The sequence below is a fragment of the Macaca fascicularis genome, chromosome 20, assembly GCF_037993035.2.
Source record: "Macaca fascicularis isolate 582-1 chromosome 20, T2T-MFA8v1.1".
Taxonomy (NCBI): Eukaryota; Metazoa; Chordata; class Mammalia; order Primates; family Cercopithecidae; genus Macaca; species Macaca fascicularis.
Window position 1 is genome coordinate 71,260,501 of NC_088394.1, and position 19,231 is coordinate 71,279,731.

At 45.9% G+C, this 19,231-nt stretch overlaps 1 protein-coding gene across 2 annotated transcripts in view; it reads right to left on the reverse strand.

Annotated features, from left to right (window-relative positions):
* CFDP1 (craniofacial development protein 1) overlaps window positions 1–15,607 on the reverse strand; it is a 151,820-nt gene extending 136,213 nt beyond the window's left edge. For both annotated transcript variants that reach the window (XM_065537740.1, XM_045382217.1), the window contains exon 1: window positions 15,408–15,607. In XM_065537740.1, coding sequence (XP_065393812.1) covers window positions 15,408–15,471 — 64 coding nt within the window. In that variant the 5' untranslated portion in view covers window positions 15,472–15,607. The remainder of the gene's footprint in view (window positions 1–15,407) is intronic.
* Window positions 15,608–19,231: the final 3,624 nt, after the last annotated feature.

Genomic DNA, 19,231 nt, shown 5'->3' on the forward strand with positions numbered 1-19,231 from the left:
TAGACTCCGTCTCAAAAAAAAAAAAAAAAAAAAAAAAAAAGAAAACACAGATGTTAAATTAAAGGCCGGGCATGGTGGTTCATGCCTGTAATCCCAGCACTTTGGGAGGCCAAGGCTGGCAGATCGTCTGAAGTCAGGAATTCAAGACCAGCCTGGCCAACATGGTGAAATCCCATCTCTACTAAAAATACACAATTAGTTGGGTGTGGTGATGCATGCTTGTAATTCCAGCTACTGGGGGGCGGGGCGGGGGGGGGGGGGTGGCTGAGGCAGGAGATTCACTTGAACCTGGGAGACGGAGGTTGCAATGAGCTGAGACGCATCATTGCACTCCAGCCTGGACAACAAGAGTGAAACTCCATCTCAAAAAAAAAAAAAAAAGAATTAAAAATATCAATATGAACTTGAACCCTTTTTAAGATAAATATTTCCTAGTTTTGTCCACTAGACAAACGGCATACAAACTACATCATTCTGGTAACATCGAGCATCTCTAAAGTTCAAAGTTGAGACCATTTACCACAAGAAGGCTCCCTGAGAAAAAAAAAACTCATTTCAGGTCTGAGGCAAAGAAAGCACAAGGTAAAACCAGACATTTTTCTGTGCCAGAAAGCCAGGAAGCTATTTAAAAATAATAGATCAAGGCCAGGTGCAGTGGCTCATGCCTGTAATCCCACAACTTTAGGAGGCCAAAGTGGCTGAGTATGGGGTGGGAGAATGCTTGAGCCCATGAGTTCGAGACCAGGCTGGGCAACAGAGGAAGAGCCTGTTTCTACAGAGATTTTTTAAAAATTAGCCAGGCATAGTGGCACACACCTGTAGTTCCCATCTACTGGGGAGCCTGAGGCAGGAGGATCACTTGAGCCCAGGAACTGAAGGCTACAGTAAGCAAGACGCTGACTCATAAAAAATAAATAATAATAAAAAAGATCAAATTAAAAGGATACAGGATCCAGCTTGAAAGAGCTCCTACTGCCGGGCGCGGTGGCTCAAGCCTGTAATCCCAGCACTTTGGGAGGCCGAGACGGGCGGATCACGAGGTCAGGAGATCGAGACCATCCTGGCTAACACGGTGAAACCCCGTCTCTACTAAAAATACAAAAAAACTAGCCGGGCGAGGTGGCAGGCGTCTGTAGTCCCAGCTACTTGGGAGGCTGAGGCAGGAGAATGGCGTGAACCCGGGAGGTGGAGCTTGCAGTGAGCTGAGATCCGGCCACTGCACTCCAGCCTGGGTGACAGAGCAAGACTCCGTCACAAAAAAAAAAAAAAAAAAAAAAAAAGAAAGAGCTCCTACTGGCCAAAGCAGTGAAGACTTGAACATTAAAACAGGTAATTGTTAGAAAATGAAAACACACTGAATCAATAAAAATCTGTGAGCCCCTCATGATATTAAAAGACAGAAAAAAAAATTGTACCATTTTAGACTGCTATTAAAAATTACTACCTATTTTGAAAACTGTAATTTAGGGAAAAGAATTAAACATTTATACTGTTCCAATTGATAAAGGAAAGCTACACTTTACAGAAAAATGTCAACTAATAAATATACAAGAACACAGAATTAGAAAAACACTTCTCAAACTCTAATGACAGTAGTAGTTTAGGCAAGGGTTATCAAGTGATGTCAAAAAGCAATTTAAGAAGCTGGGTGTGCCAGAGGCGTGTGAACCAGAGCAACTCTATCCTGAATAGCGACTGGATAAAATGAGGTTGAAATCTGCTGGGATGCATTCCCAGGAGGTTAAGGTATTCTAAGTCACAGGGTAAGCTAGAAGGTTGGCACAAGATACAGGTCATAAAGACCTTGCTGATATAACAGCCTGCTGTAAAGAAGCCAGCTAAAACCCACCAAAACCAGCGCCATGACAGCTTACAAATGCCATGGCAATGTCAGGAAGTTACTCTAAATGGTCTGAAAAGGGGAGGCACGAATAATCCATCCCTTGTTTAGCATATAATCAAGAAATAACCATAAAAATGGACAACCAGCAGCCCTTAGGTCTGCTCTGTCTATGGAGTAGATATTCTTTATTCCTCTACTTTCTTAATAAACTTGTGTACTTTTCTGTATGGATTTCCCTTGAATTCTTTCTTGTTCAAGATCTAAGAACCCTCTCTTGGGGTCTGGATCTGGACCCCCTTTCAGGTTAACAGGTAGTCTCAGCTGCCTGAGAGGCTCTCTTGAGCTCAGGAATTTGAGTCCAGACTGAACAACACAGTGAGACCTCCAACTCAACAACAACAGCCGGGCGCGGTGGCTCAAGCCTGTAATCCCAGCACTTTGGGAGGCTGACATGGGCGGATCACAAGGTCAGGAGATCGAGACCATCCTGGCTAACATGGTGAAACCCCGTCTCTACTAAAAAATACAAAAAACTAGCCGGGCGAGGTGGCGGGCGCCTGTGGTCCCAGCTACTCCGGAGGCTGAGGCAGGAGAATGGCGTAAACCCGGGAGGCAGAGCTTGCAGTGAGCTGAGATCCGGCCACTGCACTCCAACCTAGGCGACAGAGCCAGACTCAGTCTCAAAAAAAAAAAAAAAAAAAAAAAACAACAACAACAAAAATTAAAAAGCAATTTAAGTTTTAACCATTAAGTATACTGTCACATGGAATACTTTCCAGTTCTAAAAGTTCCAAAGGAAAAAACAAGTATACAACATAGGGATCAGACAGACTGTCATCACCCTGATTTAGTAGTCACCACTATAGTTATCAACCTGATAGTATGTCTTCTGACGCTATTCAAACATCAGACATCCATCAATAATGCATTCTAGCCAAAATATTTCATTGGAACCCATCGAGCATTTAGATCTAACTTCTGATTTATAGAGAACTAAAGGAACAAAGGAACAACTAAAACAACACCATGAGAGAATAACTAGACAAATCCAAGAGGTGAGATATGCTGCAGGACGTATGGCTTGATCTTTTCAGCAATCTATGTCATTATAGACAGGGGAGTGTGCTAGATTAAAAGAGACTCAAGGATGGAACAACTGGATGATATGTGTAGTCTTGAACTCAACTGTGATTTGAACACACAAGCTATAACCATTTTGGAAAATTTGAGTATGATCTGTATGTAAGATAAAACATTTACTAAAATAAATGGGTAGAGACTGTCCACTGAAAAGAGCAGGTTGAAAAGTGATATGAGTAAACACAAGTGCAGGCTGAGGAAAAAATACAAATATCTATACCTAGGTGTACAAAAAAAATCAGAGTGAGTATTCACTAAGGGATTGACACTGATGGTCTCTAGGTAGTTCAACTGTAATTATTTTTATATTTAACTGCATTTTCTAATTTTGTACAAAGCTCTGCACTAGTTTTGAAAACTTTTGCCTGTTTTCATCATAAAAACAGGCAAATGTTGTAGACAGTTCAGTCAAGTAGATGCACAAGGCTCTGGATCTTAAACATGTAAAAAGATGCTTAATCTCATTAATAATGAGACAGCCATGTGGGAGAGGGTCTCCAGAGAGTCCCCAGCCAGCCAGCAGACTGGGAGGAATGCACCCTGGGGTGGAGCCACAGAGGTTCCTGCTCTTTGTAGCGGGAAGAAGCCTGGCCCCTCTTCTTCCTGTGTGGAACCTGGGATTCAAAGCTGTGAGGCAGGAAGCGCAGCAGCAGGAATTCTAGCCTCGCAGAGTCTGTTTCCCCTTTTTTCCCTTGTCACCCAATAAAACCCTGTTTTACTCACGCTTCAAATTATCTGCGAGCCTAAATTATCGTGGCTGTGAGACAAGGACTCCATCTTTAGCTAAACTATGGAAAAGTCCTGCAACAATAAGAGATAAGCAAATTTTAAATTATACACACAAAACCCCCCAAAAACTCAAGATCAAATTCCATGCAGTTACTATGAGGGGAAAAAAGACAGTAAGAAGCAGAATAACATCCCTGCAGACAATGTAGGCACAAAAGGGACAAATCTTGTCCAAAGACTCAGCACTTCCAATCACCTTTTTAGTGCCCCAAACGTAAATATGAGCCAAAACAGCTAAGAATCACTATAAATCTGAGAAAGCCTCTTACATAATAAAACCCTAAACAAGCATACAGGGTGAATAAAAAATCACCCTAGAAGAAACAAAGACTATATTTCCTTATTTTACGAGGCTTGCATTATCTGATACTAAAACCACACAAGGAAATTACCAAAAAACTACAATCAATATCCCTCATAGGCCGGGCGCGGTGGCTCAAGCCTGTAATCCCAGCACTTTGGGAGGCCGAGACGGGCGGATCACGAGTTCAGGAGATCGAGACCATCCTGGCTAACACGGTGAAACCCCGTCTCTACTAAAAAATTACAAAAAAACTAGCCGGGCGCGGTGGCGGGCGCCTGTAGTCCCAACTACTCGGGAGGCTGAGGCAGGAGAATGGCGTGAACCCGGGAGGCGGAGCTTGCAGTGAGCTGAGATCCGGCCACTGCACTCCAGCCTGGGCGGCAGAGCAAGACTCCGTCTCAAAAAAAAAAAAAAATATCCCTCATAAACATAGATGCAAAAATCCTCAGCAAAATACAGCTGTCCCTCCATATTTCTGGGGAATTGGTTCCAAGATCTCCCCCACCCCAAACCAAAACCCACAGATGTTCAAGTCCCTGATATAAAATGATGTCATATTTACATATAATCTAGCATACTTTAAGTCATCTCTAGATTACTTACAACACCTAATATAACCTAAGTGCTATATGAATAGCTGTTCTACTGTATTGTTTAGGAAATAATGACAAGGAAAAGTTTGTACACATTCAGTACAGATATAACCACCCATTTTTTTCCCAAATATTTTCTTTTTTTTTTTTTTTTTTAGACAGAGTTTTGCTCTTTTTGCCCAGGCTGGAGTGCAATGGTGCGATCTCAGGTCACTGCAACCTCTGCCTCCCAGGTTCAAGCAATTCTCCTGCCTCAGCCTCCCAAGCAGTTGGGATTACAGGGGCTTGCCACTATGCCCAGCTAATTTTTTGTATTTTTAGTAGAGACGGGGTTTCACCATGTTGGCCAGGATGGTTTCGATCTCTTGACCTCGTGATCCACTCATCTTGGCCTCCCAAAGTACTGGGATTACAGGCGTGAGCCACCGCGCCCGGCCTCTTTTTTTTTTTTTTTTTTTTTTTTGAGGCCAAGTCTTGCTCTGTTGCCCAAGCTGGAGTGCAGTGGAACGATCTTGGCTCACTACGATCCTCCCTGGTTCGAGTGATTCTCCTGCCTCAGTCTCAACAATAGCTGAGACTACAGGTATGCACCACCACTCCCAGCTAATTTTTGTATTTTTGGTAGAGACGGGATTTCGCCATGTTGCTGAGACTAGTCTTGAACTCCTGGCCTCAAGTGATCCACCCACCTCAGCCTCCCAAAGTGCTGGAATTACAGGTCTGAGCCACCACACCCAGGCTCTTAGAGAGTATTAAAACTGTGAATAAAAAAAAAACATGTTTTCGGAGGTTAAGGCAGGAGGATTGCTCGAGGCCAGGAGTTCAAGGCTTCGCTGAGCTGTGATCTTACCACGGCACTCCAGCCTGGGTGACAGAGCAAAACCCTGTTTCTTTTAAAAACAAACAAATCCAGGTTTTTCTTACACCTGTAATCCCAGCACTTTGGGAGGCTAAGGCAGGAAGATGGCTCAAAGCCAGATGTTTGAGACCAGCCTGGGCAACATGGTAAGAGACCTCGTCTCTACAAAAAATAAAAAATTAGATGGGTACGATGGTGTGCATCTGTAGTCCCAGGTACTCGGAAGGCTGAGGTGGGAGGATCACTTGAGCCCAGGAGTTTTAGGCTGCAGTGAACTGTGATTGCACCACTGCACTCCAGTCTGGGTAATCAAGCGATTCTCGTGCCTCAGCCCAGTAGCTGGGACTAATTTTTGTATTTTTAGTAGAGACTGGGTTTCACCATGTTGGCCAGGTTTGTCTTTAACTCCTGGCTTCAAATGATCCACACTCCTTCGCCTCCCAAAGTGCTGGGATTACGGGGGTGAGCAACTGCAGCCAGCTTTTTTCCAAATATTTTCTACCTGCAGTTGGTTGAATCCATGACTGTGGAAACCACAGATACAGAAGGCTGACTACATTAGCAAACCAAATCCAGCTATGTATAAATATATCCTAACCAAGTGAGCTGTCTCCCAGAAATAAGTCTGTCAGAAATTTGAAAATCAATCATTGTAATCCACCATATTAACAGACAAAAAAAAAAGGAAAACCACACGTAATTAAATCAATAGATGGAGAAAAAGCATCTGACAAAATTCACCTCTCTGAAAACTGGGAACAGAGGGGAACTTATTTAACATGATAAGGAATCCTGAGGGACTATATATGCAGACTGCCAAGGTTAACATTCCAGCTCAGTTACTATCTAACTGGATGAATTCCAGCAATTTGCTTAGACTTTGTGCCTCAGTTTTTTCATCAGTAAAATGCAGAGCACAACTGGCACATACCACATAGTGTTAGGTGACTGAGTTAGTAATAAGTTACTCAATGCTAAAGTGCTTAAATGGCAGGCAGACAGACACACACGGCATCTATGAAAAACCTATAACTAACACCACATGCAGTGGTAAAACACTGATTTCTTTTCCCCCTTAATATTGGGAAAAAGGCAAAGATGTCTCCTCTCGCAACTCTTATTCAACATCATACTGGAAGTATAAAATATAACAAGGCAAGCAAAATAAATATAAAAGGCAAACATATTGGAAAGGAAGAAATAAAACTGTTTCTATTCACATTTGACATCACTGTGTGGAAAATCCCACAGAACCTACAAAAACCTCCAGAACTGGTAAATGAGTTTAGCAAGGTTGTAGAATACAAGGTTAGTATGCAGAACCTGTATTGTATTTCCATATGCTAGTTACAAACAACTGGAAATAAAAACTTTTTTTTTTTTTTTTTTTTTTTTGAGACGGAGTCTCGCTCTGTCGCCCAGGCTGGAGTGCAGTGGCCGGATCTCAGCTCACTGCAAGCTCCACCTCCTGGGTTCACGTCATTCTCCTGCCTCAGCCTCCCGAGTAGCTGGGACTACAGGCGCCCGCCACCATGCCCGGCTAGTTTTTTGTATTTTTTTAGTAGAGACGGGGTTTCACCGTGTTAGCCAGGATGGTCTCGATCTCCTGAACTCGTGATCCGCCCATCTCGGCCTCCCAAAGTGCTGGGATTACAGGCGTGAGCCACCGCGCCCGGCAATAAAAACTTTTTAGACAAAAAAAAAAGATACAGACTGTATTCATAGTGTAAAAATGTAAGATTGTTAAACCGTCAGTTCTTCCCTAAATGGTCTACAGATTCAATGGAATTCCAAACAAAATCCAAGTAGGATACTTTTTGGAGAGATGAACAAAGTGATTCTACAATGTATATGGTGGCCAGGTGTGGTGGCACATGCCTGCAATCCCAGCTACTCAGGAGGCTGAGGCAGGAGAATCGCTTGAACTCAGGAGGCCGAGGTTGCAGTGAGCCAAGATCATGCCATTGCACTCCAGCCTGGGCAACAAGAGCAAAATTCCATCTCAAAAAATAAATTAAAAAGTAAAACTATATAACTTTTACATAGGAAAATACAGTTAGGCAAAAAAGAGTTCTTAGATATGATTCCAAAAGCACAATCCATAATAGAAAAATTTGACAAACTGGATTTTACCAAAGTTTAAAAATTTTGCTCTGCAGGCCAGGCATGGTGGCTCATGCCTGTAGTCCCAGCTACTACAGAGGCTGAGGCGGGAAAACTGCTTGAGCCCAGGGTTGCAGTGAGCTGAAACCATGCCACTGCACTCCAGTCTGGGCAACAGAGCAAGACTCTGTTTCAAAAAAACCAGTAACAAAAATTGCTCTGCAAACACTATTAAGAGAATGAAAAGACAAGCACAGAAACAAAACACTGCAAAACAAATATCTGACAAAGCAGCCAGGCGTGGTGGCTCACCTGTACTCCCAGCACTTTGGGAGGCCAAGGCGGTTGGATCACTTGAGGTTGGGAGTTTGAGACCAGCCTGACCAACATGGTGAAACCCCGTCTCTACTAAAAATACAAAAATTGGCCGGGCGGGGTGACTCAAGCCTGTAATCCCAGCACTTTGGGAGGCCGAGACGGGCGGATCACAAGTTCAGGAGATCGAGACCATCCTGGCTAACACAGTGAAACCCTGTCTCCACTAAAAAACACAAAAAACTAGCCTGGTGAGGTGGCGGGCGCCTATAGTCCCAGTTACTTGGGAGGCTGAGGCAGGATAATGGCATAAACCTGGGAGGCAGAGCTTGAAGTGAGCTGAGATCCGGTCACTGCACTCCAGCCTGGGCAACAAAGCGAGACTCCGTCTCAAAAATAAATAAATAAATAAATAAATAAATAAATAAAAATACAAAAATTAGCTGGGTGTGGTGGCAAGCACCTGTAATCCCAGCTACTCGGGAGGCTGAGGCAGGAGAATCGCTTGAACCCGGGAGGTAGAGGATGTGGTGAGCCAAGATTATGCCACTGTACTCCAGCCTGGGGGACAGTGAGACTCTGTCTCAAAACAAAACAAATATCTGACAAAGGACTATATCCAGAATATGTAATTCCAAAACTGAAAACAACCCAATGTTTTAAATGGACAAATAATTCAAAAGACACATCACCAAAGAAGATAAAATGATGGCAAATAGGCACATGAAAAGAGAATCAACATCCTTAGGGAAATGCAAACTAAAGGAAAAATTAGCTAATTTTTTTCTTCTTTTTTTTTTTCGAGACAGTGTCTCGCTCTCTTGCCCAGGCTGGAGTACAGTGGCGCGATCTCGGCTCATTGCAACCTCCGCCTCCTGGGTTCGAGTGATTCTCCTTCCTCAGCCTCCCAAGTAGCTGGGACTACAGGAGCACACCACCACGCCCAGCTAATTCTTTGTATTTTTTAGTAGAGACGGGGTTTCAACATATTGGCCAGGCTGGTCTCGACTCCTGACTCTGTGATCCGCCCCCTCGGCCTCCCAAAGTGCTGGAATTACAGGCGTGAGCCACTGCGCCTGGCCCGAAATTAGCTAATAAAAAAAAATAAAAAATAAAAAAAAAACCTGACCACCCCAAGCGCTGTTGAGGATGAAGCACTTCGAGAGTTCGAGAGTTGCTACTCGAACTCTCAAACATGTTGCCAACAGTAATTACACCACAAAAATTTTAGCAGTTTCTTGTAAAGTTAAACATACACATACTACAAAACCCAGTAATCCCACTCCTAGATATTGACCCAAGTGAAATGAAAATCCATGTTCACAGAAAAAGCTGTGTGTAAATATTTACGAACAACTTTATTTGTAATCATAAAAAAACAGGAAACAACCCAGTGTCCTTCAAATACAGAATAAACTGTGGTATATTCATATAATGGACTACCACACAACAGCAGAAGGAGCTAATTATTGACATGTGCAACAACACAGGTGAATCTCAAATGCATTAGGCTAAACGGAAGAAGCCAGACACAAAAAGCTACCTACTGTTATGGTTCCATTTAGATTATATTCTGAAAATGGCAAAACTATAAAGATGGAAAACAGACCAGCGGTTGCTAATGGCTGAGGCCGGGGGTTAGGGAGAGTTGTCTGACCACAAAGAGTAGCAGGGGGAATTTTTTTTTTAGAGGGTTGGAGGCTTGAAACTGTTCATTTTGGTGGTGGTTACACAATTCTAGGTGTTTGACAAAAATCAGAGAACATTACATTGAAAACAGTACATTTTATTGTATGTAAGTTAAAAATTGTATGTGAAATGCTGATACTGCATTTCCAAAAGAAGAAAGAACATAATGCTATAAAAATATTCAAAGTTGGTTGGGCTTGGTGGCTCACACCTGTAATCCCAGCACTTTGGGAGGCCGAGGCAGGTGGATCACGAGGTCAGGAGATCGAGACCATCTTGACCAACAAGGTGAAGCCCCATCTCTACTAAAATACAAAAAAAAAAAAAAAAAAATTAGCCAGGTGTGGTGGCACGCGCCTGTAATCCCAGCTACTCAAGAGGCTGAGGCAGGGGAATCGCTTGAACCCGGAAGGTGAAAGTTGCAGTGAGCCGAGATTGTGCCACTGCACTCCAGCCTGGGTGACAGAGCTATATTCCATCTCAAAAATAAATATATAAAATAAAATAAGAGAGAAAAAGAAGGGCGGAGAGGGAGAGAGAGACAGAAAGAAAAAAAAGAAAAGGAAGGAAAGAAAAGAAAAGAAAAAGAGAGAGGAAAGAAAGGAAAAAGAAAAAAATTCTAGGAAAAAAAGTTCTCAGAAGGCTCAGCAAAATGGCTGAAAACACTCATACCAAGATATATCATGGTGATATATTAGAAAATGGGAACAGGCCAGGCATAGAGGCTCACGCCTGTAATCCCAGTACTTTGGGAGGTCGAGGCAGGCGGATCGATCATCTGAGGTCAGGAGTTTGAGACCAGGCTGGCTAACGTGGTGAAACCCCATCACTACCACAAAAATACAAACATTAGCCAGGCGTAGTGGTATGCACTTGTAGTCCCTGCCACTCGGGAGGCTGAGGCAGGAGAGTCACTCAAACCTGGGAGGTGCAGGTTGCAGGGAGCCTAGATGCTGCCACTGCACTCTAGCCTGGACAACAGAGCCAGAGTCCATCCCAAAAAAAAAAGAAAAAAGAAAATGGGAATAAAGAGAATATTCTACCAGCTTCCAGAGACAAACAGACCTTATACATTGAGCAGAAATCAGTAACAAAACATTTATTAACAGCAACTTGGGAATCTAGAAAGTAATGAAGCAACACCTTTAAAGTTCTGATGGAAAATTATTTCCAGCCTAGAATTCTGTACTAAACAGACAATCAATCAAGCCTGAGGGGCATGGTTACTTTTAGACATTCAAGGTCTCAGAAAAATGTTCCTGACCAGGCATGGTGGCTCACGCCTGTAATCCCAGCACTTTGGGAGGCTAAGGAGGGCAGATCACTTGAGGTCAGGAGTTCCAGACCAGCCTGGTCAACATGGTGAAACCCTGTCTCTACTAAAAACACAAAAATTAGCCACGTGTGATGGCGGGCACCTGTATCCCACTACTTGGGAGGCTAAGGCAAGAGAATTGCTCAAACCCGGGAGGTGGAGGTTGCAGTGAGCCGAGATCACGCTACCGCACTCCAGCCTGGGCAACAAGAGCAAGGCTCCATCTCTAAATAAATAAATAAATACACTGGAGCACTCATAGAAGGTAACCAAGACAAAGTGGAGGCCAGAAGGCAAAGACCGTTTCAAAAGATTAAAGTGAAAATCTAATGAATGTAAATATTTTGGGAGATGATTTAGACAATTCTAAAAGTTTAGAGTCAAATTAGTAGAGTTTGACAAAAAGAGTCAAACTCTGTAAAATATTTTAAGAGACTTATTCTGAGCCAAATATGAGTAACCATGACCTATCACGCAGCCCTCAAAAGGTCCTGAGAGCATGTGCCCAAGGTGGTCGGGTTGCAGCTTGGTTTTATATATTTTAGGGAGGCATGAGACAGCAATCAAATACATTTGAGAAATACAGTGGTTTGGTCCATTAAGACGGAACAACTGGGGGTGGGAGTGCTTCCAAGCTATAGGTAAATTTAAACATTTTTTGTTGGCAACAGATTGAGTTTCTCTAAACAGAAAAGAATATCTGGGTTAAGATGGAGGTTGTGGAGACCAGAGTTGCTGTTGTTGTTGTTATTGTTGTTTTCAAGACAGACTTTCACTCTGTTGCCCAGGCTGGAGTGCAGTGGTGCAATCTCAGCTCACTGCAACCCCCATACCCCTGGTTCCAGCAATTCCCCTTCCCCTCCCGAGTAGCTGGGATTACAGGCGCAGGCCACCATACCCGGCTAATTTTTTTATATCCTTAGTTGAGACGGGGTTTCACTATGTTGGCCAGACTGGTCTCGAACTCCTGACCTCAGGCAATCCACCCACCTCAGCCTCCTAAAGTGCTGGGATTAAAGGTGTGAGCCACCGCGCCAGGCCACTTTTATTTTTTAAATGGAGTCTCACTGTGTTACCCAGGCTGGAGCGCAGAAGCATGATCTTGGCTCACTGCAACCCCCACCTGTTGGGTTCAAGAGATTCTCGTGCCTCAGCCTCCCCAGTAGCTAGGATTACAGGTGCCCGTCACTACACCTGGCTAATTTTTATATTTTCAGTAGACACGGGGTTACACCACGTTGGCCAGGCTGGTCTTGAACTCCTGACCTCAAATGATCCACCAGCCTCTGCCTCCCTAAGTGATGGGATTATAGGCTCGAGGGCTCGGCTGAGAACAGAGGTTTTTTTTTTGTTTTTGTTTTGAGATGGAGTCTCGCTCTTTCACCCAGGCTGGAGTGCAGTGGCCGGATCTCAGCTCACTGCAAGCTCCGCCTCCCAGGTTCACGCCATTCTCCTGCCTCAGCCTCCCGAGTAGCTGGGACTACAGGCGTCCGCCACCTCGCCCGGCTAGTTTTTTGTATTTTTTTTTAGTAGAGACAGGGTTTCACCGTGTTAGCCAGGATGGTCTCGATCTCCTGACCTCGTGATCCACCCGTCTCAGCCTCCCAAAGTGCTGGGATTACAGGCTTGAGACACCGCGCCCGGCCGAGAACAGAGTTTTATCATACAGATGAAGCTTTTAGCTGGCAGGCTTCAGAGAGAATAGGTTGCAAAATGTTTCTTATCAGTCTTAAAGTCTGTGTCTATGTTAATATCGGAGATGTATAATGAGGCAGGTTCAGCCCCCACTTCCCATTACGGCCCAAAACAGCCTCACAGGTTAAATGTTAAGAGCCCTGGCTAAGGAGGAAGCCCATTCAGATGGTTGGGGGGCCTTAGAATTTTATTTTTGGTTTACAGCAGTAAGTACATAGGCAGCTACGTAACAACAAAAAAAGGCAATTATTAGCACCAGAGAAAACAAGAAGTGCAGGAAAAGTAATCTGTATAACATACGGTTCAGCTGTAACAGGATGTTTATTCACACTATCATTAGGAAAAAAAACACTGGGCCTGGCCCGGTGGCTCACGCCTGTAATCCCAGCACTTAGGGAGGCCGAGGTGGGCGGATCACTTGAGGTCAGGAGTTTGAATCAAGCCTGGCCAACATGGTGAAACCCCGTCTCTACTAAAAATACAAAAAAATCAGTCGGGTGTGCTGGCGGGCGCCTGTATTCCCTGCTACTCGGGTGGCTGAGGCAGAAGAATGGCGTGAACCCGGGAGGTAGAGCTTGCAGTGTGACGAGATCCCGCCACTGCACTCGGCCTGGAAGACAGAGAGAGACCCTTATCTCAAAAAAAAAAAAAAAAAAAAAATCAGTCGGGTGTCCTGGCGGGCACCTGTAAGCCCAGCTACTTAGGAAGCTGAAGCAAAACTGCTTGAACCGGCGAGGCGGAGGTTGCATTAAGCAGAGAGTGCGCCACTGCACTCCCGCCTGAGCAACAAAGAGACACACTGTCTCAAAAAAAAAAAACAACCCTGCATACTGATCTAACCAAAATTGAACACAGGTACAATGGCAGATTAGGGAGCTGGGGAGGCCCCGAAGGTGGAAGTCTGTGGGTGTGTTGGGGGTGAGGGGAAAGAGGTCAGGAGGTAATAAAAATGATACCTACTATACATGGGTTAAATCAATAGACCACAATAGTACAACACCAAATTCACAAAGTGGAAAGAAGTTTCTCCTGAGGAATATTAAATTAAATAGGGATGAGGGGTGATGGGAATGCATAGCTTTTTTTTTTTTTTTTTTTTTGAGATAGAGTCTCGCCCTGTCATGTCACCCAAGCTGGAGTGCAGTGGCGTGATCTCGGCTCACTGCAACCTCCGCCCCCCGGGTTTAAGCGATTCTCCTGCCCCAGCCTCTTGAGAAGCTGGAACTACAGGCGCATGCCACCACGACATCCAGCTAATTTTTGTGTTTTTGGTACACACGGGGTTTTACCATGTTGTCCAGGATGGTCTCGATCTCTTGACCTCGTGATCCGCCCGCCTTGGCCTCCCAAGGTGTTGGGATTATAGGCGTGAGCCACCGCGGCAGGCATGGAATGGCTAGTTTTCAACGTGCCTTTTAGAAATACTTCACCAGCCGGGGCGCGGTGGCTCAAGCCTGTAATCCCAACACTTTGGGTGGCCAAGGTGGGAGGATCACTTGAGCCCAGGAGTTCGAGACTAGCTGGGCAACATAGTAAGATGCCATTTCTACAAAAAAAAAAAAAAACTTTAAAAAATTAGCCGGGCGCGGTGGCTCACGCCTGTAATCCCAGCACTTTGGGAGGCCGAAGCGGGCGGATCACAAGGTCAGGAGATCGAGACCATGGTGAAACTCCGTCTCTACTAAAAATACAAAAAATTAGCCGGGCGCGGTGGTGGGCGCCTGTAGTCCCAGCTGTGGAGGCTGAGGCAGGAGAAATGCGTGAACCCGGGAGGCGGAGCTTGCAGTGAGCCGAGATCGCGCCGCTGCACTCCAGCCTGGGCGACGGAGGGAGACTCCGTCTCAAAAAAAAAAAAAAAAAAAAAAAAATTAGCCGGGCGTGGCAGCCTGCACCTGTAGTCCCAGCTACTCCAGAGGCTGAGACGGGAGGATCGCTTGAGCCCAGGAGTTTGAGGTTGCAGTGAGCCAAGATCGTGTCACTGCACTCCAGCCTGGGCAACAGCAAGACCCTGTCTTTAAAAACTAAATAAAACAGAACATAACGAAATTAAACAAAGAGAATAGGGACGACTCTTGGGTTGGGTTTTGTTAGTCTGTTTGTTTCTGGTTTGTTTAGTCTTTCAACTGAGGATCTGAATGGGTGAAGATACTTTCAATGAGATGGGTATGTCTGGGAAAGACCAAGAAGGGGTAACAGGTAGGTTTCTTCAGTTAAGATTCATTGTCGCCCCGTTCGGGTTGAGATCCCTAAGGAAAGAAAGTTCTGAGAGAAGAGGATGGGTGGACGTCACAATAAGGCAAAAAGCATCACAGGGGGAACTTCCTATCAGAACTTTCTAACAATCAGGCGGGGAGCAGACAGCTCCATCTTGGACGGGGTGGTGGCCAGCAGCTCTCTCGGGCCAGGGCTGAAGAAAACCTCCAACGCTCGGACTGCCTCCCCGACTTCCGAAGCAGCGGTGTCGTTCGGGGCTGACCGACGAGCATCCCTAGGGACAGGGCCATGTTCAAGTGCCGGTTCCCGCGCTGCAAGAGGGGGCGGCGGCCGGAGCTGGCCCAGGGGGAGGGCGGCACGGAACCGCCACGCGCACACGCCTCGGGCCGGGGCGGCCGAGGATAAGGGGCCTGAGGGAGCGGACGCTCGAGAACGGGCGCCCCCGGGACCACCTGGGCCACCGGGCCGACGCCCGTGGGGGCAGAGCGCGCCTCACGTGAGGCGAGGGGCGGGGCAATCCGCTCCTCGCCTCAGGCGGAATCGCTCACCCGACGGCACGTAGTCCTCGTCCTCCTCCGACGTGGAGAAGTCTTCGGAGTCGAATTCCTCCATGTTGCTGCCGCTTGATGCCGGTCAAACTCGCAGGACCGCAGCAGCTGCCTCCAACGGCAAAGCTCTAGGGAGAGACCATAGAGCCCCGGCAGCGACGACGGCAGCTAGGGCGGCCCCGACAGCGCTTTGCACATGCGCAGAGAGTACTACGTGGTTTCCTTACGACACTTCCGGCCGATGCCTGCGGGCTGGCGTCCCGGAGCCCCTCACTGGGAGCCCGAACCCGCCCGGACGCGGTGCATGCTGGGACTTGTAGTCTTCGGCGCTGCCTCGCCGCCTTCATTTACTAACTCTGCTTAAATAAAATTACATATCTGTGGAAATACAGGTGACCTTCATTAATCATTAGTTCGTAATGTCAAATTCACTTACTTGCTAAAATGTATTTGTAACCCTAAAATCAATCATCACGGTACTTTCTGGGGTTCTTCCCGGGCATGCGCAGAGGGTGAAAATTTGGACTTGGCGGAGGTACAGGTTCCCAGCTGAGGTTTGAACTAGGCAGAAGCCCCGCCTTCTAATTGCACCTCCCGTGCTGTAAACAAAGAGTCCTTTCTGCAATCTGTTTACTGACACTTTTTTTCCTGCTTTTTGTGGGTGCTTTTGCTGTTTAAAATGGCCCCCAAGCGTAGAGCTGAAGCTCTGGCCGGTGTTCCTAAGCAAAAGGAAGACTGACGTGCCTTACGGGAAAGTCCACGTGTTGGATAAGCTCCGATCAGGAATGAGTTACTTTGCTGTTGGCCATGAGCTCAATGTTAACGAGTCGACAATCCCGTACATCAAGAAAAAGGTAAAGGAAATTCACCGATCTGTCCGTGAGGCCGCTCCGGATAGTGCGGAAGTGACCTACATCGTGCGTGATGAAGCTATGGAAAAGATAGAAAAGCGGCTAAATTTGTGGATTCATGAGATGTCGACGGATTAAAAACAAACAAACAAACAAACAAACAAACAAAAACGTAGTGGACCGCACTGTTGTGAGGCTGAAAGCCAAAGTTATCTATGGTCACGTTACCCAGGGTCAGAGAAATGCTAAACCTTTCTCGGCGAGTGCTGGCTGGCTCGCGCGTTTCCAAACGGCGATACGGGTAAACAATGTTAAACTTGCTGGTGAGGCGAGTTCTGCAGATCAGAAGGCTGCGGAAGAATTTTTAAAATACTTGCTAAGTGTTATACAGGAAAAGCGTTATGTGGAAGAGCAGGTTTTCAATGACGATGAGACTGGCTTATTTTACAAGGATGTTGGCAAACGAACCTACAGAATGCAAACGGCCTCCAAAGCCCCTGGCTTTAAATCATGCCAGGATCATGCACCCTTGTTATTGTGCGCCAATGCCAAGGGCGACTTTAAGTGCAAACCCCTAATGGTGTACAGAACCCTAAATCCACAAGCGCTTAACGGGAAATACGGGAACCATCTGCTAGTCCACTGGAGTTGGAACAGAAAAGTGTGGATGATGTCCAATTGGTTCCACAGCTGCTTCATCCCAGAAGTTGAACACTATCTCCAGGGCAGAAACCTTGCCTTCAACGTTTTGTTTGTTTGTTTGTTTTTTAACGGAGTTTCGCTCTGTCACCCAGGCTGGAGTGCAGTGGCGCGATCTCGGCTCACTGCAAGCTCCGCCTCCCGGGTTCACACCGTTCTCCTGCCTCAGCCTCCCGAGTAGCTGGAACTACAGGCGCCCGCCACCTCGCCCGGCTAATTTTTTGTATTTTCAGTAGAGATGGGGTTTCACCGTGTTAGCCAGGATGGTCTCGATCTCCTGACCTCGTGATCCGCCCGCCTCGGCCTCCCAAAGTGCTGGGATTACAGGCGTGAACCTATAATCTGCGCCCGGTGCCTTCAAGGTTTTATTAATTTTGGATAATGCGACAATCCATTGCTGCAAAGAACTTGAAAATGCACAACCCAACATACAAGTTCTTTTTATGCCCCCAAACACTAAGTCTCTCATTCAACCCCTCAGTCAGGGCATAATAAAAGTGTTTAAGGCACACTACACAAGGGAGCTTTATACGAAGGCCTGTGAGGCTCTCAGGACCAACAAGGAAACCGCCATGCTGGACTATTGGAAGTCGGTCACTATACTCAACGTTATTCATTATGTCGGCACAGCCTGGGAGCATTGGTCAGGCTACTATCAATAACTGTTGGGAAAATGGCCAGACTGCGTGGAGAATTTTGAAGGCTTTTAAGGTGTTACACAAAGTATAAAGAACAGTGTCAGAGACATAATGCATATGGCACAGCAGATAAGTGGAGAGGGCTTTGATGACATGAAGGAAAGAGATATGGAGGAGATTTTGGCAGAGAAGGCAGTGGAACCAATGAAGATCTGGATGAGATGGCAAAACAAGGCATTGGAGTTGACGAAGAGGATGGCCATGAAAGTCGGCCCGAGACTTCCAGAATTGTCCCTCTCACAGCAGGCAAAATACTGGAATGGAGTTCTGCCTTGGAAAAAACTTTTATCGACATGGAAGAGTGTGACTCTATGCTTGATCGAAGCCTCAAATTTAAGCGCCTGGCCTCCACTGCGTTTGCCCCTTATACCGAGATGCTTAAAGATTTCAGGCAGAAAAGCCAAGCAGGTGGCCGGGCGCGGTGTTTCAAGCCTGTAATCCCAGCACTTTGGGAGGCTGAGACGGGCGGATCACAAGGTCAGGAGATCAAGACCATCCTGGCTAACACGGTGAAACCCCGTCTCTACTAAAAATACAAAAAAATTAGCCGGGCGTGGTAGCGGGCGCCTGTAGTCCCAGCTACTCGGGAGGCTGAGGCAGGAGAATGGCGTGAACCCAGGAGGCGGAGCTTGTAGTGAGCCAAGATCGTGCCACTGCACTCCAGCCTGGGCGACAGAGCAAAGACTCCGGCTCAAAAAAAAAAAAAAAAAAAAAAGCGCCAAGCAGGCAAGGCTAATGCAATTTCCCAAGCCAGTTTGGGAGGGAAGATTGCCCACTCCTTCAACAAGTGTCAAGAGCCGACTCCTAAGGTAGAAATGCCAGAGTTTCACCTGCCACCCTCTTCCTCTTCTGCAGAATAAATTTCACTCACCCCTCCCCTGGTTTCTGTGGCACAAGCCAAGGTCGAGAGGTTTAACCACATTGTGCAGGTCCATCAACCATAAGATTTTAGTTGATATTTTTATAAAACTTAGGATGCTCCGTCTTTTTCACTTTATTTGTATTGCTGTACTGTAGCGTATACAGTATGTGTGCGAAGTAGTGTACGTGTTTACTGTGGGAACTGTACGGTATGTTATGCTGTTTACTGTATATGGGTACTATATGTGTGTACTCTGTGCGTGACAATGAAAAGGTAGTACAGGCCGGGTGTGGTGGCTCACACCTGTAATCACAGCACTTTGGGAGGCCAAAGTGGGCGGATCACAAGGTCAGGAGTTCAAGACCATCCTGACCAACATGGTGAAACCCTGTCTCTACTAAAAATACAAAACTTAGCTGTGCGTGGTGGCAGGCGCCTGTAATCCCAGCTACTCGGGAGACTGAAGCAGGAGAATCGTTTGAACCTGGGAGTCGGAGGTTGCAGTGAGCCAAGATCATGCCATTGCACTCCAGCCTGGACAAAAGGGCAAGACTCTGACTCAAAAAAAAAAAAAAGTAGTACAATCTCAGTATACTAGAGTACATTACACCAAACTACTGTCATTGAAATTTTATTGTAAATACTGCAGATTATTTCTAAGAAAAACATATTAAATAAGGTGTCCTTGAACGGAAACACACATAAAACAAAGTT